This window comes from Eubalaena glacialis, chromosome 1 (assembly GCF_028564815.1).
Source record: "Eubalaena glacialis isolate mEubGla1 chromosome 1, mEubGla1.1.hap2.+ XY, whole genome shotgun sequence".
NCBI lineage: Eukaryota > Metazoa > Chordata > Mammalia > Artiodactyla > Balaenidae > Eubalaena > Eubalaena glacialis.
The window spans coordinates 211,915,543-211,937,951 of record NC_083716.1 but is presented as its reverse complement, the minus strand read 5'-3'; the positions used below and the strand labels follow the sequence as shown (position 1 = coordinate 211,937,951).

The 22,409-nt window shown below is 39.3% G+C and overlaps 1 protein-coding gene across 1 annotated transcript in view; it reads right to left on the bottom strand.

Moving 5' to 3' along the window:
• Positions 1–1,057: 1,057 nt before the first annotated feature.
• The window catches only part of CCNYL1 (cyclin Y like 1), a 34,598-nt gene continuing 13,246 nt past the window's right edge, over positions 1,058–22,409 (bottom strand). The window contains exons 4-10 of the mRNA XM_061186884.1: positions 18,254–18,354; positions 14,672–14,707; positions 12,421–12,472; positions 11,330–11,449; positions 7,358–7,524; positions 3,922–4,084; positions 1,058–2,045 (exon numbers count right to left, since the gene is read on the bottom strand). Of these exons, the coding sequence (XP_061042867.1) occupies positions 1,929–2,045; positions 3,922–4,084; positions 7,358–7,524; positions 11,330–11,449; positions 12,421–12,472; positions 14,672–14,707; positions 18,254–18,354 (756 nt within the window). The 3' untranslated portion in view covers positions 1,058–1,928. The remainder of the gene's footprint in view (positions 2,046–3,921; positions 4,085–7,357; positions 7,525–11,329; positions 11,450–12,420; positions 12,473–14,671; positions 14,708–18,253; positions 18,355–22,409) is intronic.

Here is a 22,409-nt window from a genome sequence, read left to right as displayed (position 1 = left end):
TTTTTTTTTTTTAAATATTTCAAGTTTAGGTGACATCGTTACCAATCTCCAAAAAGACTGATTACTGGACCGCCCTGCCTTTTAAAGCCTGAGGTAAGGGTTCCTAAGGTTTATATGTTTCCTCTTAAATAGAACTTGAAGTGAGACACCTACAGCCAGGTTAACACATAGGATAGAAAAGCTGTTTCGTATCACTTACTCTCCTGTCAACTACTATTAGGGTCCAGTTCCTTTCAATTTATTACATGTGAATTAACACTGTTGTTCATAATTCCTTTACCAAATCTAGAAAAAAGAAACTTAGGTGATCAAGCAGGTAAGCAGCCCAGCCTTGCAAAGGACTATTTTAAAAAGAGGAGGGGAGGTATCCCCTTAAGTCTTAGTGCAATTTTAAGCTTTGATACTTGTAGAAGTATAAATGCCACAAACTTACAAAACATCATTTGAAAGTTGAATCGAATTTCTTCTAAACTCATTTAGTTTTGTAAATTTTAAACGTTAAGCTTTTATTTTTTTATTTTTTATTTTTAAAAATTTATTTATTTATTTATTTATGGCTGTGTTGGGTCTTCGTTTCTGTGCGAGGGCTTTCTCTAGTTGTGGCAAGTGGGGGCCACTCTTCATCGCGGTGCGCGGGCCTCTCATTATCGCGGCCTCTCTTGTTGCGGAGCACAGGCTCCAGACGCGCAGGCTCAGTAATTGTGGCTCACGGGCCTAGTTGCTCCGCGGCAGGTGGGATCTTCCCAAGCCAGGGCTCGAACCTGTGTCCCCAGCAAGAGAGCCCGCGACAGTGAGAGGCCCGCGCACCGCGATGAAGAGTGGCCCCTGCTTGCCACAACTAGAGAAAGCCCTCGCACAGAAACGAAGACCCAACACAGCCATAAATAAATAAATAAATAAATAAATAAAAATAAAAAATAAAAAAATAAAAGCTTAATGTTTAAAATTTACAAAACTGAATGAGTTTAGAAGAAATTTGACTAAACTTTCAAGTGATGTTTTGCCAGTCTAGCATTTATACTTCTGCAACAGTGTTCTGGAGTATCCAAGCACACTATATTAAAGGTTAAAATTGCACTAAGACTTTTGGGACACCTTCTATTTCATTACCGGCTTGTTAATTACTGGACCACCATGTTGGCTGGAATTATGAAAATATCCTTTAATACAAGTATTTAACAAAGAGGAAAATCATCACAAAATCAGAAGCACCATTACAGTTAACAAGAAATGCAGCACGGACCCAACAGAAGGAAATAACCTACTTTCTCTGTTTATGATCCCAAACATGCTAATATGCTAATAAGTACTGCCTGCAAAGAATTTGGATGACAAGTGTTATTCAGCAGCTTTTTGGTTTAAATTGATTGCCAATAATGACTAGCAGCTTCAATGATATAGTAGGGAGGAAGAACCCTTCAAAACCTAACGATGCTACAACAGTCTGTTCCTAAGTTTGGCTTTGTGAGTTGTTAGGAGTCCCATTTTTTAATGGTAATACTGCACTGATTCTAAAGGAATATGCAGCAGTATGGGACAGTGAGGCAAGAAAAACAGGAAAAACATAAAAGTTATATAGTTGGTGTCTTTAAAGTCTAAAAATTTAAACTATTAATTAAAAAACCTCACATAGTTCACAGCTATCGGCCTACACAGTAAGCAGATATCTGTGCGTGGAGTGGGAGCTTTTAGCTTTGGAGTGGTTTTTGTAACTCTGTTTACAATAAAAAGGACAGAAGAGCGTGTTACGTTGACGAGGTCCCGTTCTTTCCTATGAGCATAATCTTCGCTTGTCCATGAGTCTCTTGAATTCAATGTCTTTCTTTAAGGTGAAAATACTAACTTTGCTGGTTTCTGAGGAGAAGAGGTGATATTTCTCCAGTCCTTGTTTCGAGGGGTTTATGATGTTACAACCCCTCACTTCTCCCTTAAGAGAGGATGGCATTGGAGCGCCGAACACCAATGAAATTATCAGCGCTGAAAGACCGTCTCATAGCAGCTCTACACAAGTCTTTGTATTTGTCGTCACACAATCTGGAAATGGCCTAGGAAAGTCAATCAGGTAGAACATAGGTATAATTAGGGGAAAAAAAAAATGTTCGGACCTTAAAAAAAACAAAAAAAGCATCATTGATAAGCCACACGTCTACATTCATTTAGATAGTTCATAGTTACTGCTACTTTGGATAGCTGATATCTACACTAACTGACAATTCCCTAAGGTAATAACCTTTAAGGGCTATGATTAGATTGCTGGGGCAAGGGGTAACTTGCCCTAATAACTTAGAGTTACTTAAAAATTGGGTTCCTAATGATAGGCTCCTAATAGCAATATCATCTGTTACCTACACACTTGATCCTTAAACGTAATGGACATACACTTGGGCAAAATCAGTGTTTACTCAGCTATTCAACTTCTATTCAGTTTTCATTAGTTGTTACATACTCTAAGAAAATTTTAATCAGGTAGGTATGTGCTGAAGGTAGGAGAGGTCTAATGACAAGCGCTGAAAGGTGCTATTTCACTTGCACATAAATTATGGTAGAAAAACATCTTATTCTAAAGTACCACCAAGGTTCCACAGAAAGTATCAATTTTAAATGTGTTCATTTCAGTTGTGAATTTTGCTGTATACCCACCAAAAATCATAAGCCATAAGTATTACTTTGTTCCATGTACGTTACCATTTACATTAAAAACTCATGTACTTTCTACATCCAGTATCTGAACCCACATTATACCTTCCAAGTATAGGTCTCTCAGGTTAGCCACCGATGCTTTGTCTAATAAACTCATGGGACTGAACTGTGATACACACACACACACACACACACACACACACGAACTGCAAGCTGAGTAAAAAACAGTTAAGAGGGACTTCCCTGGTGGCGCAGTGGTTAAGAATCCGCCTGCCAATGCAGGGGACACGGGTTTGAGCCCTGGTCTGGGAAGATCCCACATGCCAAGGAGCAACTAATAAGCCCGTGCGCCACAACTACCGAGCCTGCCCTCTAGAGCCCGTGCTCTGCAACAAGGGCAGCCACTGCAATGAGAAGCCTGCGCACCGCAATGAAGAGCAGCCCCCGCCCGCTGCAGCTAGAGAAAGCCCGCGTGCAGCAGCGAAGACCCAATGCAGCCATAAATTAATTAATTAATTAATTTATTTATTTACAAAATCAAGGGCTTCCCTGGTGGAGCAGTGGTTGGGAGTCTGCCTGCTAATGCGGGGGGCGCGGGTTCGGGCCCTGGTCTGGGAGGATCCCACATGCCGCGGAGCGGCTGGGCCCGTGAGCCGCAACTGCTGGGCCTGCGCATCTGGAGCCTGTGCTCTGCAGCGGGAGAGGCCGGGATAGTGAGAGGCCCGCGCACCGTGATGGAGAGTGGCCTCCGCTTGCCGCAACTAGGGAAGGACCTCGCATGGAAACGAAGAGCCAACACAGCCATGGATAAATAAATAAATAAATTTGATAAAATAGGGAGTGATTTAAAAAAATAAAAAAAATAAAAAATCAAGACAGTAGAAATAGTCCAAAACATCAATTATAAAAAAAAAAAAAAAAAGACAGTTAAGAGTGGTAAGTAGATTATGTAGGTACATATGATTAGGGATACAATTTTAAGAAATTATTCATGTATGGTTATATGTAAGTGTAGAGGTTCAAATGGAAAATCATTAAGAACAGATTAAATATGATTTAAAGTATTCTGAATTATGGTTACAGAAGAGACAATTTTTTTTTATAATGTGAGATCCCTGTATAAACCATAAAAGACACAGGAAATATGATGCCAACGGGTTAATAAGCTCTTCAAACTGTTAACAGCTTTCCATTTTTCTAATCACTGCTTAATATAATTTAGCTACAGATGTGGCTTCGGTGGCTGACAGAAAACCCCAGTTAGTGATTTCACAGCCTTACCTCTAAGTTCTGTGCTCTTTCTTTGCTAAGAGGAGTGAATAGAAAATTCAGGTTGTTGTCATCTGCTAAGGAGCGAAGGTCAAAGTAGTATTTGGCATACACACTGGAAGGAACATTAATATTAAACTGAAGTAGCTCCAGGAAGTGCCTTTCCATCTCATTCCTGGGGGAGGAGGAGAAGACAAAACCAACACAGGACAATTTTAGTCAACTGCGCTATCTTCAAAAATACCATTCTGAGCTACCAGGATGGCTCTAAATACTGTTTTGAAACAAATAATGGCTACCCAGCTGGATTAATACCCTAATGTTCAAACAAGGTACAGCTATTTGTGGTCCTTTCTGCGTCCCAGCACTTTGAGTCTGGGACAAGGGGGAAGAGGTTATGGCCCTCTTATGCACTCATGCTGCTGACTCAGGGGCTCTTTCTTCAGAGTTCCATTAGTGCAGCTGTACGATTCATGCTCCACACTCACTCACAAGGCCCCGCTATAGTGATCAGATGAAAGGAATGATGTATGCTGTTTATTAGCTCTGAAGAACTTGCAGACATTTTCACCGGGCTGATGACAGGAAGGGGCTTATTGAAGTAGAGACGAGCCAACAAAAGGAGTGGGCACATCACCACGGCAACAAATGGATCCATCGAGAGCCACTGCTATTATCTCTGAGGGGGGAAAACTCTTGAGGCAACAAGGATTCATCTCAAGTAAATAAATAAATAAGCTACATTCGATGGGAAAGGGAATCCCCCCCCCCCCCCCCCCCCGTGCATGGGGCTGTGTCAAAGGGCATAACGCAAGTTTCTGTTCACCTTAACCTTACTAGGGTGAGTTGTCATCACCGTGACAGGACAGGATGCACTTTTTAAGCTTAGGAAGGCAGTAAGATTATGTCTCAGCTAGACTAAACCCACTTTACGATATGACCTCTGATAGAGCAGTTGTTTCCCCCGGTGTTAGGAGAGCAGCCCAGAACGTTCAGACCTACCGCCCCTTGCCAGGACAGACTGCACACGCCCACAGGGGGCGAATTCAATGAAGTGGGAAAGTAGAGTGTTGGGAGCAGGCTTCTGCTATATGACCATATCCAACTAACTATTTGCTTGCCAAATGTTTAAGTAAATAAATATAAAATTAGAGTAAATCTTACCACTTTTCACAGCAATCACTTTAGAGAGTTGATTATATAAAAATGATAAATACCCAAACAAACATGCAAGTGGCTTATTTTACAATACATTTGGTTTCTTGGTTTTAAAGTGTTAATACTTTATCCATTGGATAAATCAACAAATGCTCCATGTTCTCCTGTATGGAGAGCAGAGTATGAGCAGAAATGAGGTTTCTCATTTGTTGAACTTTAAACCTAACTGAACCTACTTCCAAAATTAATTTCCTGTTCATACGGCTAGAAGTCTATAGAAATGTAAATCAGATAATGTTTTGATAATCAGCTAATCAGGACTTAATTTACTACAGGAATAAATGCACTTCACTATCCCTTTTATATTTTCTCCATTAATACATTTTAATTGTGTGGAAATACAGTACTTCATAGGATTAACATGTCTATTAATAGAGCTTTCATCACTGAAGAAAAGCATTATGCCTACAGAATATGCATCTTCTGTGTTTTTTGCTGTTTTTAAATGGCTAGGTGGCTGAAGAGCCTACCACTTACAGGCGCAGCAAACTGTCTGAACAGCAGCTGCTCAGTTTAACTTACTCTTTTGAAGGGAAATATATATTTAACAAGACACAGAGATGTCAGAAAGTTTTAAGGAAAAGCTGATAGACAGCAATTTTTCAATTCAGACTCAAAATGAGACCATTACAAATAGTAGTCAACAGCAGAGGGATGAAACAAATGTGTATTAAACACTTTGTTGTAATGCTTTCCAACTTCCAAAGATCATAAACAAAAGCAGCCTATTATAAACATAACTCCTGGTGAGTCTCTGTTCTACACAGAAAAGCATTGTTTAGAATTAGTTTCTTCATAGCTGGACGGTGCCGCCAATGCTCCTGGGCTCAATGTCTATGAACACCCACACATTTCCCTGCATGTTCTCTGATGTTGTACCTGGAACCAGAGCCCCAGTCAGCTCAGTTGCAGATTGAGAAAATTTCAGCTGCCATCATGGCAGGGATGGTGTTCACGATTACAAATTTTCCTTCCTTCAAGGGACCAGTTTAAAGACTGATGATAGTGTTGGTCAACGTCACTTTAGTTTCTGCAACTTCCAAAAGTACTTCTATTCATTTCAAATTCATTATCTGCTGTTACACTGTTTGCTAAGATTGCTACCAGCAATATCACCATGACCACCTGGTTTACATTATCACCAAAGTGGGCATTTTCACCAAAAGCCACTTTGACAGCTACTGACAGTCACTGGTCCCTTTTCTTAGTCACAACTTTCCTCGCTTCAGCTGTAAATATGCACTTTGGTAATTGTGAATTATCTAGAGTAAGGGGCAAAGGGAACAAAAACAAACTCTTGCCCCTGCCTGCCATCTTGATCGGCCTCTGCTGTCCAATATAATCAAGAGCTGTCCTTTCACATTTTCCTGAATGCCACTCACAAAGACAGGTTCACTGTCAAGCGGGCACTTCGAGAGTCTGCTGGAATTACCTCTCTGGCTCATCCTGCTTCCCACCCTTGGGGCCCTTCACCAGAGCCAGACTGGAAGCCTGGCGTTTCATGCCAATGTGAGCGTGCCATCTGTGAGGAGAACCTGCCTAGTTAACTCAAGGCCCCACAAAGTGCCGCTGTGTTTGCTGAGTGCCCTGGGTGAGGCCCCAGGGATGCTTCCCGGACTACCTGAGAGGTAGGTGTTTCCTAACTCAGCAGACTTTAGGGGAGGAGACAGGAACACAGGGATCTGAAACCTTTATATGTGGCTACCTGTACATCATAGTTTCTGTAACAACAGAACCTCAGATAAAAAGGAGAAAAAGACCAGCAAAAGCAAATACACAATGTGTGACTCAGGTTGAAATTATAACCTGTCAGTAGTCTAGAGGCCCTAAGACCTTAACAGTGGCCACTTGCTTCAAAGACCAGGCATGTGCCCCTTAAAAATGGACTGGACCTGGTAGACAGCTTTAAGAAAGCTGTGAAGTTACTCACTGTACCATGTTGTTCTGGTAGTGAGCTTGTAAAATGTTTGGCAAAAACCACCAGAAAAATAATTTCAATTTATCAAGCAGAATATTACAACAATAACACATCAAGACCTACCAATTAATGAGGGCAAATACAAATCGTTATACTACAGCTAGATAGAAGTCTGTAATTTTATGTCTATTTCAGCTCTCTGCACAATGTAACCTTTCTTAAAATGTAACATTTCTTAAAATGTAAACTTTATGAGAGCAAAGGAGGTATTGCAAAATGGTTAGAAAGTTCACGGTAACCTTACAAACTCACATGTCCTCAACTGTAACGTCCTTGAGGATCTGGCAGTAGTCCACATTCCATACAGCCTGATCGTCCCAAACCTTGGAGGCAAGAAGAATGGCTCCCAAAACAATTCTTTTCCAGTTAGTGGGGCAAATGTCGATCTCAGCATAAGTTAAAAGCCTTTCTAAGTAAACCTGCAAAAGTAGAGCACTGATCTTTGATTTTAGTTCAGTTTAAGTGCTGTGATAAGAATTGTTAGGAATGACAGATTTCATCTCTTTTTGACACCCCTTTTATTCCTAGGTTCTACAAAGACTTTGCTCAGCCAAGCCAAGGCCAGAGGCCAGGTCACAGTTGTAAGTCAGATATTTCTGTTAGTCTGATATTTCTACTCTGCCCGTGTGAATTTCCAACCCAATTTTGGTCACAGGAATGAAAGGACATCCCAGCAAAGGGCATTCTAAAGACACGCATTGTATTATTACCTTCCCACTTGTCAAGGGCAGCACATACAGCCCAGTGTCGATTTCAACTGTTCAGTAAATGCTTGAGTGCCTATCACGTGCAATGTTAACTACAAGACTGGTGGTGGTTGCATGGCGATTTTACATAATGCTTGAGTGTGTAAAATTCTGGTAAGACTGAGCACATCTTTACCTTCTCTTCAGAGTAACCAGCCCTTTTGTGGCATGAACTTGAAGATAAAAACTGGTGGTCAAGAGAGCCTCCCAGTGGCTGCTGTGTGGCACAGCAGGACAGGCAGTACAAAGGGGCTTTTCAACTGTCAAGTATTCCCATATTTTAGTGCCTTTTTAAGGAACACACATGCATACAAGGGGTAGTCCTTTTCATATCCCCTATTTTTCACATCTCCATTATCATTTCATTATTCATTTCTGTCTTACATAATCTGCAGCTTAGTCAATTCTTTTGGTTTTAAGGTGGGAAGACCTGCCGATGTCTGTATCCCTGGGGCTCCTCTAAACCTGCCAGTTTGTGAGATGATTTCATGGTTTCTTTTACATGTATCAAATGTCTACCCTACAAAGAACTGGATGGAGTTAACAGCTGAGCAAAGATTAGAGAGGTAAGCTGTGATTTGTTGTTACCTCTGTAGAAGAGTGTATATGCCATTTGACAAAAAGAAGAATGTCCAGTTTTAAAGAGTCTGTTTACTCTCTGAAGGGTTATCAGATTGACAGCTCAGATTCGCCCATGCTCTCCAAACTCTACTGTGTTTTCAAACAAGGGTATTGAGATTATATGTTCTTAGTGAAATTCGGCTCCCATTCCCCAAAGAACTCAGCACTCTCTAGTACCCTAAGAACGACTCTCCCCGCAAGGTTCAACTCTCTACTTTATGGGACTAATCAGAGGCACTGAAACAACACTGGCAATCTCTCAACTTCCTCTCACCTTTGTACTGGCAAACTTGGTACACGTGCCGATATTCATTTATCCCACTTGCCCTCCTGTCTCGGAGGAAGCGAGATTTCTTTCTTTTCACTGAAGCTAACTCTCCTATGAATGAAGTTGATCCCACCTCACTTCCGCAGAGCACTGTGCCCACAGTTAGTCTCTTTTTGAACAACTTCTCCCTCTCTGTCAGAGGCTTCCTCCAGTGTGAATGCTTCCATGTCCCCAGCCTGTCCCCCACTGACCCTAGACGGCGTCCTCAGGGCTGAGGCCGGCTCCTCATCTCCCATCCTCTCCTTAACCCACTTCAGTCAGCCTCCTGCCGCTACCACTCTACAGAGACTACTCTTGCCATGGTCACCGGTGCCTTCACACAAACAACCCAGAGCTCTTCGTCCCAGAGCTCCACTCCCCAGGCCTTCCCTCATAACTGAAAGAGCACTGCCACATGCCCAGTCGCTGGGACCAAAAACCCGCACTTGAGTTATCCTGCTCCAATCTGTTAGAACTTCTTGTTATCTCTACCTTCACTGGTACCCTGACCGCTTTTCTGTCTGTCACTTCTGACTTGTATCGCTGCCACTGCCTAACTTCTCTGCCTCCCAACAGACTACAGTCTGTTCTCCCCAAAGCAGCCAGGAGAGCCTCTTAAATTAAGAGTACTTTATGCGCCTGCTCCAGATCTGCCAGAGGTTTCCCATCAAACAAATACCTTCTTCCCGTGGGCTGCAAGTTACGAGCCCCTGTGTGGTACGGCCTTGTCCTTCTGTGACCTCATCACCTACGCTCTTTCCCTCATTCCCCGCTCTGATCACAATGGCCACCTTGCTTTTCCTTGAACACACAGAACATGTTCCTGTCTCAGAGCCTTGCACTTGTCCCCTCTGCCCGTAATGCCAGAGTACCTGATCTTTCTCAGTTCAGCCAGGTCCTGGGTTCAAACATTACCTCTTTAAAGAGGCTCTTCCTGATCTTTCTAGTAAGCCCCTCTAATCACTTTATCCCTTTACCTTGCTTTCTCTTCATGGTTTTTACCACTACTTGAAATAGTCATCTTTTAAAAAACACTCATTAAAAAAAAAACACTTATACTTTGCTATACACCTGAAACTAACACAACACTGTAAATCAACTGTACTCCAATAAAAAAAAAAAAAAAAAAAATTTACGTCTTCCACACTTGCTCCATAAAGGCAAGAACTTTATTTATCCAACCTGTTCTCTCCTCCACCCCCCACATGTAGAAAAGTGACACAGAGTAGGTATTCAGTGGGTATTTATGACATGAGCAACTTCTTGGTAGCATTTAGCGTTTGGACCATACTCTCCTTCTTGAACCTCTCCTGGTGTCTCTCAGGGTTCTCTGCTGGGTTTCCTACCACTGTAGCCACTCCTCTGGGGATCTGTCCCTTAAGTGCTAACAGTCCCTACAGATCTATCTTCTACCCACTTTTTATTTTACATACTTTCTCTGCATTTGAACAGCTACACTTAATTCCCTCCCTCTAGCTCAGATTCATGCTCCAATCCCATATATTCAAATGATTACTAGACACTGCCATTCTGCTGTCTTGCAGGTACATCAAGCTTAACTTGTCTACAAAGAAATGCCCCTCTTCCAACCCAAATGCTCTCCTTCCTGCATTTCCTAGCTCTCCATATGCAAGCACCATTCCTGCCTCTCTCAAGCATGTGCTAAGCACTCCAAGTGGCCTGTAGCTCCAAGAAAAGGCCTGTGTCTGATCCAGTACCCACTGAGGGGTCTCTTTTCAAAAGGACAAGCCTCCTCTCCTAAATTCTGCCTTGATAGGAGCAGGCAGTGAGTGGCCTAAGTATTCCTTCCCTGCAGACCACGCAGCTGACTTTCCCCCCTACAGGTTTGCTATAGGGAGGAGTAAGACAATCCCAACTACCTCTCACTTGAATATGATTTATTATTCAAATGATAAAATCTTACCATAGGCATTAGGAATGGATGACAAAACGGTCCTTACACAGCTGTAGCTTAGCAGGCTAACTAGAGTAAAGCCTTCTGAAGTACCAGTGGCACCCTAATCCTGGGCAACTTCACATGCAGGCAATAAGAGGACAGCAGGGATGGTTAACACCATTATCCAAGGAACAGAGAATTGAGGGCAGTAGTTCTCAATCAGGACACACATCAGAACTGCCTAGGCAGTACAGTCTGGGACTCAGCTTCAAACTACCCGGAAGCTGTTTCTGCCTGTGGACCAGAGAGTTCAGTTATTGCCCCGCCCTACCACCACGACATGCATCGTCTGTGTGTGCGTGTGTGCACTGTGCGTGCATGTGTCCCCTCAGGTGTGGAAGGAGAAACCAGAAATCTCTCCTGCTGCCTTTAATAGCAATTGTTGTGTGATGAGAAAAGCAATGGCAACATTTTAAATCATAATGATTATTAAAGCTCAAATGTGTATACTTTACTTTCTTTTGATAGGTTTCTCTTAATAAAGTTCTAATGATCATTTCAGGAACCTACTTTCATTTGGGAAAAACAGGACCATACCATGTGTACAAGACAGAAATTTCTACAGATGCTTTATGAAAGAAAAAATATCTTACCAAGGTTACTATTGCACATTCAGCAGTTAGCTGTGCGGCACTAAAAAGAGTATGAACAAATCTGTAAATGAATTTGTGCTCAGGATCATGCTTGAAGTATTCCTCTGGAATCTTTTCCCGCTGAAAGGAGAAAAATGCAATTTAAGTATCCATGGAAGAAAAATACTTAAAAGTACCCTTAAGATAGCAGTCTTCACACTTGGGCCCACGTACCCCTTAAACTAATTTTGATTGGGTGACATGTCTTGTAGTCTTTTAAATATAAACAATGGGATCCTAAAATACCACAGTGATCCAGTACTCACCACCATTCATTAAAGAAAAATACAGGCACAACCTCAGAAAATTTATGTATTTCCACCTTCCTCCCCACAGAATTCTAACCAAATGTAAACTATTGGGTTGGCCAAAAAGTTCATTTGGTTTTAAGTAAAAATAAAAGATACAGTTTTCATTTTCACCAAGAATTTTATTGAACAATATATTCACTAACCAAACAAACTTTTTGGCCAACCCAATATTTTTAGGCTCAAAAGTCTTGCTGATCACCATATGTCATACTTTTCTGTAATCAACTTTGAAAACACATTTCCAGTGTCCTGTAACCATAAGGCTCTAAGAATGTGCTGTCCTATACAGCAGTCACCAGCCACATGTGGCTACAGAGCACCCGAAGAAGTGAATTTTAAAACTTTGTCATTTTAATTCGTTTAAAATTTAAACAGTTTTCTAATTTTCTTCTTAGAGGCCTTATCATATTAGGTTTATTTACAAATATTTATATTGTTTGATGCTATGGAAAATCATCCTTTAAAAAGATACATTTTCTGTTACTTGGGTATGTTTACTTACCTGCTCACTATTCACACAAAGTGCAACTCGGTTCATATCCATCAACCCCTTATACAACACGCCTTCGGTAAAATGACTAGACACAACATGGCGTGGGGAAGAAGACTTAAAGGAAGATGAATTTGACTTCGAGCTGGAGGAAGTAATTTTCTTCTAGTAATTAATTTCAAAGCAAATCAGCATGAAATAAACACAACTGTATAAGAGAAATATACAACTTCAATAAAACTGACACTTACTGTGAGTGGATGTAATCTCTCATCAAAAATATCCAAGGATCTATCTGCATCTCTATAAAATAAGAATGTGCATTTAAAAAATTAATTCAGGAGTTACTATCTTAGTAAAATATCTGCTAGGAGTAGAGAGAGGGGTAGAGGAAGCTTAACCTTCAACAAAGCAAACAGTTTTATAAATTCTTCTCCTGGATTCCGCCCTTAGAAAGGTTTCCTGACCTATTTTTACTCAGCACATCAAGTTCTGTGAAATCTTTTCTACAACAACCAGCCAGAGTTGCCTTTATAAGCACTGACCCTCCCTAACAGGCAATGCTAGTAAACCAATACATTTTCACTCCTCTAACCTCACACTGGAATATGCAAGAACATTTTATAAAGCAGTGGTGGTGGGCAATAAATTCTTCTAACTTCAATGAATGTGAACATGAGATTCATGGTTTTTTCCCGTTTTTTTCTCTTTAGTTCTTTATATTCTTATTGTGTATTTCTTCTTGTCTCTTTTAAATAGTTTGAGTTAAAAATGTAATTGTCTTTTTATTTTAAAAGAAACCAGGCTTTTTAATTTAAAATTTCACCACACTAATACACTGTGCTCATTTAAACAGCGGTTCTCTAAATGTGGTCTGCAGGCCTCTGGGATTCTCCCCTATCCCCTCCTTCAGGAGGCCCAAGAGGTCAAAACTGCTTTTATAAGAATACTAAGACACTACCTGCCCTTCACATTGTGTGACATTTGCTATGGATGTATAAAAGCAAAAGTGGGTAAAACTGCTGGTTTCTGAGCATGAATCAAGGCAGTGGTACCAAACTGAATTAGAAGTCATTCAATTATTCACTGCCACTTGCAGTTAAAAATCTGCTTTAAGAACATCCTTGATAAAAGAGTAAAAATTAATAGTGTTCTTAAACCTTGGTCCTTCTTTTTAATATTCTGAATAAGTGGAAAGTATGCATTAAGCACTTTTACATACTGAAATATGGCTGTGTTAAGGAAAAGCACTTGTGACTTAGCGGTAAGTCATTTTTTTCATAGAACACCATCTTTATTTGAAACACTTTTTTCATCGAACACCATCGTTATTTGAATGTACAACTGACAGTCATTCTTTCAAAAATGAACAAAGTGAGCCTGTCACTTCAAGGAAAATAACTCTAAAGTTACTTGTTGCCAATGGTAAAATTCAAGCCATCAAGCTAAAAATATCAGGATTTTTGGAAAACTTCTACCTTCTACTGTGAACTTGACAACTTCTCAACACTTAAAAGACTTTTCTGGTAAGATTGGTGGTGATACTAACAAAAGTGAGTTTTTGACACTGTCTAAAGAAGTGCGAACCAATACTTTCCAAATGACCAAGGTATAATATCATAAAGTCACGTACAGGTAAAAAGATCTACTCAGTATGCATGACAGATCAATGGGTATTAATTTAACATAGTATTTATTACAAGTTCATTGATATGATTTAGAATTCCATTTTAACTAATTTAAGAAACTAGCACATGCAGACTTTTGGTACAGTATCAAAGAATATACCAAATTATCTGAAGGCTTTAAAAATACACCTTTTTCCAACTATATATCTGCAAGCGGCTGGATCTTCTTCATATTGTTTCTTCAAAACAAATGACTGAAGACAGAATAGATATGAGAATCTGCTGTCTTCTATTAAGGAGATACTTTTCTCTCAATATTTTTTGTTGTGGAAAATAGTTATTTTTCATTAAAAAAAAAAATGACTTATGTTAAACACTGGGGTTCCCAATCAGGGGTGATTTCATCCCCCAGGGGACTTCTGGCCATGGCTGGAGACAGTTTTGGTTGTCGTAATGTGGAGGGAAGAAGGTGCTACTGGCATCTAGTGAGTAGAGGCCAAGGGTGCTGCTATATATCCTATAACACACAGGACAACACCCCACAACAAAGCATTATCTAGCTCAAAATTTCAATAGTGCTAAGGAAAACCCTGTTTTAACATACAATGGATTTAATTTTTTAAATTCTCAATTTCAATTTCTAATACAGTAAATTATCAATATAACCCAGATAAACAAATACTCTTTGGGATGCTCAGTAACTTAAGAATTAAGGGTCCTAAGATAAAAATAAATGATTCACTTCTATATTAATAAAAGCACTCTAATAATAAAAGCTTATGCCAGTAACGTCTATAGTTATTACCTAACACTAAACTTGATACCTTGTAAATTAATTAGCTGGAATAACAAGATAGGTTTTAAAAGAGCTCACCTGTTCTTTATGTGGTAATATATTGCTAAGGTCATACTGTGGAGGAAAAAAAATACATTGTAATAACTGATTTTTATCATATCAGGCCTGAAGACATTTTTAAAAAGGGGTTAGCAAGGAGGGAAGACCTTCCAGAGGCCCAGTGGCCCCGAAATCCTCTAATTCAGAACAGTACCACATGGGTGCTTTCCCCCTTGTTTTAGGTTCCTTCAGCTTTTAGCAAAATTAGGAGACCCAAAATGCTAGATATGCTGTTAGAAGGCATGTTTTGGTTGATTATTATAATATATAAATTAGTACATATTTCCCCTGTCATTTGTCCTTCTACCCACAAAACCTTCTGTCCTGTACAAGTTATATCTATCTATACACATGCTTAAATTTAAGCCATATAGTAGTTTGTGTGGGGGGTGTGTGTGTGTGTGTGGTTTTTTTGTTAGCCCCTGCATTTCAGTTGATTTAGTTCGCTATCCACCTACCCATCCGTTTTCCATTATTTCCCTAAAAGTAAATAATAAAAGTGCTCTATACCAAAATGATTTAAAATCACTTTTACATAATTATTAGAAAATTTAATAGCAAAATTTTATAGCCACAAAACTGATGATAGGTCTAGCTATCTTGAAATAAGCAGTGCTAATAATACAGCATAATACGACACAGTATACTATTAATGACAGGTATTTCCAAATTATTTTAAATAAAGTATTAACGAACAGATAGATACAAGTCCTTAGGTAGTCCTTTTTAAGTTACTATATTCCTAAGTTATTCACAGATGTTGTATGTTAGGCAACAAAGGGGTTCTCTGGTTAAGTTATATGCTCCCCTTTGTTCTCAGTGTCTAAAATGAAACTCAAGATAATTGAGGGAAGGCAAATCTGAATTTTACAATAGGTCTATAGAATCTTAGCACTTGTATAAAGGCCTGTAACACTGTTAGCATCAAAGATGGATACTTCTATAGTGCTTCAAAGTTTCATCTTCAAATTGATTTTAAAATCACAGCATTAGAAGTTTTATGATGGAAAGGACCACTGAACCGTAGATGACATTTAATTAAACAACCCATTTTACAGATAAGGGAACCAAGGCTTAAAACTGACTTACCTAAGGTCCCACTAATTATCAGAAGCAGTTCTCCTTCTCCTGCCCTCTAACCAAACAGTGGCTCCCAAGCTCAGCTGCACACTGGGATCATCTGAGAAGCTTTAAAAACTGCCTGGCTTCTGCTTCAAGGTGTTCTGATTTAACCGGCACTGGGTATGACTTGGGCATCAGGACTGTTTTTAAAGATCCCCAGATGACTGCAGTGTGCAGCAAAGTTTAGGAATGAATGAGTTAGGGTTAAGATCAGAGAATCACTCGGGATGCTTCTGTCCATATGATCATGCTTCACATCATTCCCCATCTTGTCAAAAGGTGTGTGTGCGTGGGTGAGAGAGAGACAGACAGACAGACACACAGACACTGTGTCTTGGAGGCGGGGGCAGGCGGGTGGACTTTGTGCATCCAGAAACATATATCTTGAAAAGTTGCATAAGTGATTCTAATAAGGCTCACCTACCCCACTGAGAACAACTACCCCATTGAAAACTAACCCCATGATAAACATTTTCAAAATCATTCCTAAAAGCCAATTGGCCCTATTAATTTTCTCAGTAAACCTTTATTTCACCAATAATGAATGTGATGAATGATCATTTTTAAAACTTAATGAGAGCAAATTAAAATTTACTGTACTTCCAAAAATTAGACTAGGTTGGGAAAAAAAAGGATGAAACCTACTTGTCTGAGCAAGGTTAATCTTTTTTTTTTTTTTAATTTTATTTAATTTTATTTATTTTTGGCTGCATGGGGTCTTTGTTACTGCGCGCGGGCTTTCTCTAGTTGCCACGAGCGGCGGCTGCTGTTTGTCGTGGTGCGTGGGCTTCTCACTGTGGTGGCTTCTCTTGTTGCAGAGCACGGGCTCTAGGCACGTGGGCTTCAGTAGTTGTCGCACACGGGCTCAGTAGTTGTGGCTCGCGGGCTCTACGGCACAGGCTCAGTAGTTGTGGCGCACGGGTTTAATTGCTCTGCGGCATGTGGGATCTTCCCGGACCAGGGCTTGAACCTGTGTCCCCTGCGTTGGCAGGCAGATTCTTAACCACTACACCACCAGGGAAGTCCCTGAGCAAGGTTAACCTTCAAAGTACTTTTGAATTATATACTGGACATCAGACTCTTTTGAATTCAAAAGAAGCTGTGACTCTAGCCAAAGTAGAGTGGTTTTTGTACCCACAGATTCAGTGTCTTGGCTGAATAAAAACATTCAGTGATTATGTGATAAGTGCCCAAACTCAGGACTTTAGAGATGGGGCTCAGTTTTTGCTGAAACATGATTTGACTGCAACTATTATTGTAAGCAAGAGAGGAAAGTTACATTATTATGACTGTGAACTTGCTGTCTTTAATTAAAGTAGAAGTTACTGATAATTTAAATAGCTAAAAAAAAAGCTGGCACATTAAAAACCAATTAAAAATATAATTAGCTTATAAAATTAAGACAACAAATAAAATTAAGGATAAGGATATTAATATTTTCAAATAGCATTTCCCAAACTGTGTTCTGGAAAATCAACATTCATATCCTAAGGAGATGTTAATGTTTCGTGGACAACCGCGAGGGAGGAGGCAAGAAGCTCTGCATCCTGTTTGGTTTTTTTCTCTTAAATAAGCTTGAAAGGTTCATCATTAGGGTGTTTTGAAAGTGCATCTCCAATTGTGGACTATGAGGTGCTCCCAGAAATTAAAGAATAGTTTCCGTCATCATGACACTGTTCGTGTCTCCTTAAGTATAAGCCTGACCACAGCCATGTTTCCGAAACCTCACCTCTTTTATTGTTCTCTGCTGTGATTGATACAGTGTGTTGGAGATATATTTATATATATAAACAAAAATTAAATGTGTCTATTAAGTTAAAACCTCAGTTGAACAAATTTCATCTACAAAGAAATTAAGCTTGAGTGTGTATTTCTTAAGACTGGTTTGATATATTCTCCCCCTCTTTGGGGGACAGGAAGGAGAAGTAAAATTTCATACAGAAATAGTGCAGGAAAAAAAAAATGCACAGTGGGATAAATCTGACAAAATCCAATTAAATTTAAATGCAGATTCACTTTGGTGCCAGTAGGGGACAAGCTGTTCCTTCTTCTAAGAGTAGCTTCCAAAGTAGTATACATTGTTTTAGGACTACAACTCATAAAGAAATAATTTTTTCTAGAAATAGCCAATAAAAAGTACCTCTCTTTCTCATTATGTTCAACAATGTCTTAACAACAGAAATGCGTCAAATAAAGATTTATACTTTTTCTGGGATTTCTTATTTGCTAACTGGCTTTCCCTTCTATCATGCGCTCTAAGATTAAAATGGAAACTGAAAATTCATATTTAGGTCCTTGAAATCAATATATAGTTGACACCAGTTTTTTAACCTGATCACTGAAAAGGACAATTCAAATGAATGAAATTATGTATGGCTAGGATGCTTTTAGCGATAAGGGGGTCTGTCACTCAGCCCTTGGCAACCTAGTTGTACTCACCATTTTACTGTGGTTCTAAGATTAGGCTGGCTGACTGTGCTGTCATCTAGAAATATTGTTGAGCATGAGCTATACTTTTTAGTAAGCTGCCCTGGAGATACCTGAAGGGGAAGGGAAATAGAAGAAAATGTCACAGTAAGTTAAACCTATAAAAGTGTGTTTTTTTTCCTTGGTTAAAATGTCAAACGATAAAGCATTAAGATTTTTCTTACACTCCATGAACTGCCTGAGTGTGATATCATGTGCAGCTCTATGGGAAACCTCTAGACTCTGACTTTCACAGACGAGCTTTGAGAAATGGGTTATAAAATGCTGCCTTGATATAGTACCTATAATCAAACCTGGCAAGCACCTATTATAAATTACCTTTATAATAATGTAAAAAGTTTAGAATAAGATTTCAGGGTTTTTTCCTTAAGCAATGAAATGCAGCTGAGATTTCCTATTTCTATTCATTTACTACAATAAAACGTAATGCTTTATATAATACCGACGTAGGAGCATTTCACTGCAGTAAATGAACACCAATAATAAATGTATTAGTTCAGGAGACAGTGTGACGAAACAAACGTTTTCGAATCAGAGGCTGGGCATGCCAGGGCTGCTCTATCACTAAAAAGCTGGGGGCCATAAATCTCTCTGGGCCTCAATTTCCTTATCTGGAGGACAAAAAGGTACTGCTTAAAGATTCTCTCGCATCCAAAAAAACGGATAAAACAACTCTGAGAATTTAACTTCCCACTTCATGTTTAAGTAAGACTGCCATTACATTACTCAAGTGAGAACCTCAGAGAATACTTTCCATTCGTTTCAAAATTGTACTAATTCTGTTCTACGTGCTATTTGACACTCCTGCCTCACCCATGCTGCTCTCTGCCTGCAATGCCTTCTTCTTCCTCCTGTCCCAGCAAGCTTGACCCCATCTTCCTCTAGGATCCCTTTGCCAGCAGGCACACCACAAAACTTCTCACGTTCTGCACACTCACACATCTAATTTACCAACTGTTCCATGGTCTCAGCTGCTTGCATAGTACCACCCTCTTAAGTAAACAAGCTTCTCCAGGTTAGGAAGATTCTTCTCCTACCTCCAGCTACTGAGCACAGAATCTGGGACAAATTAGGATTCAACAAGTGTTTGAGAAATTATTTAAGATCAGTTACAACTGGAAGGTAAATCTTACTAAAGATACAAATTCGTGAGAATTTATCTGCAGTGGTATTGGATAGGTGACAAAGAACTTTTTGAGACCCTCTAGAGAATGAACTATCTTTAAAACACTTTAGAAGTATCCATTTATTTGTGAAGAGCCCATGAACACGGCAATAGTCAAATACTAAAATGGCCTAAACTATGTTAAGACAACTCTCTTCCTTAAGGTAAGGCCAATAACCAAATCCCAATCACTGAAAGCCACTGGAAGGAAGAGTAGCATTCTTTAATACCACAGAATACAAACAATTTTAAAGCTGGGTTTTGTTTTTGTTTTTTGTTTGTTTACTAATTCAGATGAGCCTTCCTTCCTCCTATTAATATAAAATAGTTTTCACCATGCTGTCACACTCTTCCCATCGATGTCCTCCACAAATACATGAAAGGTGAGGCAGGGAGAAAATCTAGTTGATGCTTTTTAAAATACAGAGCATTTAAATAAAAATTGCCAGTATCCAATAATCAGAAATATCCAAATGGCATATATAAAACACCATTTTGCTTGTTTCAGATGCTTTATGCAAAGCCACTTATTCCTCATTAACAAAAAGTTCTAGATGTAACATATTTGAAAAGTATCACTATTTGGAAGACTAATTTCTCCTTCAAGCTAGAAATGTTTTAAACTAAAACTCTGATATGGTCCTTAAGCTATTTGGTTAATGTGTAATTTTAGAATCTCAAAAAACAGATACAGCATGAAAAATGAAAATTCACTCATTCAAATACTTTGATTCTAAACGAAGCAGGTTATCTTTTAAGGTCACTACTATTAGGGTATAATATGACATACACTACACGTAATAAAAGTCAATTCTGACCAAAAATCTATATATATGAAGGGGAATAAAAATAGTAAGGAAATGTACCAAAATATAGACTAGTTGGTAGAGCTTTGGGTGCTATTTATCCTGTTTTCCTCTATTAAAAAATTTTTTTTCTATTATGAATATATATTGATTTGTCTTTGGAAATATTACTGCTAAAACATTTAAAATTTTTAATTAGACGTGGTCTATAGTCCTATGGGGGCTCATTTAATGTATCAGCAACTTACAGTCTACTGGCTCAATCCTACAAAAGAAACACTTCCACAGGCCTACTCCTGAAACTATTCAAACTTTCCAGCATCTAGTATTCACTAAAGGATGGCAGAATTGAAGCCTCTGAGCAAAGCCTAGATATGTTAGCTGCCAGCAGATTACTTTCCTCTCATCTTGCTTGAAAATTTAAGATAACTGTCCTTTATGATTAAAGCCTTACCATTGCTGGCTCACAACCTCAATAAACTACACTGACACACATAAGGGTATAAAATGCAAATACAAAAAAAAACAAGTAGCAAAAAACACTACTGACAGTTTAATGTTCATAGGTATTATTTCAATTGGTCACTGAAGAAGAGTATTTATCTTCATTCAGCACTAAGGACAAAACAGATGGACTTTTACAATCTTTACAAGGGGAAAGGTTGCTTAGTAGACTTCAGGTTTAATGGTGAAGACTAGAAAATAATCATACCTAGGAGGCTAGTAAGTAACAACCCTCAAAGCTTATCATTAAAGGTCAAGTACCTGTTGAAATCCTGCCCCCACCCAATGACTCTTCCCATTGTGCCTACTGCCTCTGATTTTAACCCATGAAAAGAATAAAGCTGAAGTTCACTTTTTTCTTCCCCCTTTTCACAAGTTTTGGATACGTTTATTAAGAATCAATGACTTTAACTGAAAAATCTGTAATACTCCATCTATGTTGCACATTAATGGACAATATGGTAGGGTGAGTGGTTTGAATAGAATTCATACTCAAGGCCTTAGTAGAAAAGTATAATATTCTAATTATAGGTATAATCAAAAATATTGTCTGAATTAGTATCGTTAATTATATTGAATTAAAACTTCAAACTCAGAACCTATATTCAAAGAATAAATCTAAGTTTGAGTAGACTGACCACAAACCTATTTCCTCTCCCCCTTCTTTCAGAGATATCATCTCATTAGAATTAAAGGCATTTTTTAAAAAAGCTATACATAAGACAGGATAAACAGCAGATGATTTTTAATGTTTGAAAGGTGAAAAGACTAGATAAAGGAGTGGTAACTGACATGGCAGAACAGAGGAAGCACAACCTTGGTACCTACAGAGAGTGACTAGGACAGGAACAAGAAAACCAGTTTGTCTTACAGAACCCAAGGCAGGCTCAGAGTTCAGAGGCGTGGTCCCCAAATCCTTGCAGTGAGGCCCCTCAGTTAACGAGTTGTCCAAGTGATGCTTCCAATTAGATCTTAACAGACAGCCAGGGACCATCACACGTTTGAGGGAAGCCCCCAACAAGTAAGAGATCAAAACAGGAAGAAGGAATGGGACTTCCCTGGTGGCGCAGTGGTTAAGAATCCGCCTGCCAATGCAGGGGACACGGGTTCGAGCCCTGGCCCAGAAAGATCCCACATACCACAGAGCAACTGAGCCCATGCGCCACAACTACTGAGCCTGCGCTCTAGAGCCCGTGAGCCACAACTACTGAAGCCTGCAGGCCCTAGAGCCTGTGCTCCGCAACAAGAGAAGCCACTGCAATGAGAAGCCCGCGCACCCAACAAAGAGTAGCCCCAGCTCACCACAACTAGAGAAAGCCCACGTGCAGAAACCAAGACCCAATGCAGCCAAAAAATAAATAAATAAATAAAATATAAGGATGCTTTAAAAAAAAAAACAAAAACAAAACAGGAAGAAGGAATTGATGGGAGTGATAAAAACTCAGGAGCAAATGAAAACTTGAAATTGCATCAGTGAAAAAAAGAATGACAGGATAGAAGAGAACTCTATAAACTGAAAATAAGGTAGACAAAACAATATATTCAATAGAAGGATTAGAGCATAGTCAAGAAAATCTCCAGGAAGCAGGAGGGGAAAAAAGTTAGCGATCTGGTAAGTCTAAGACTTCCAACA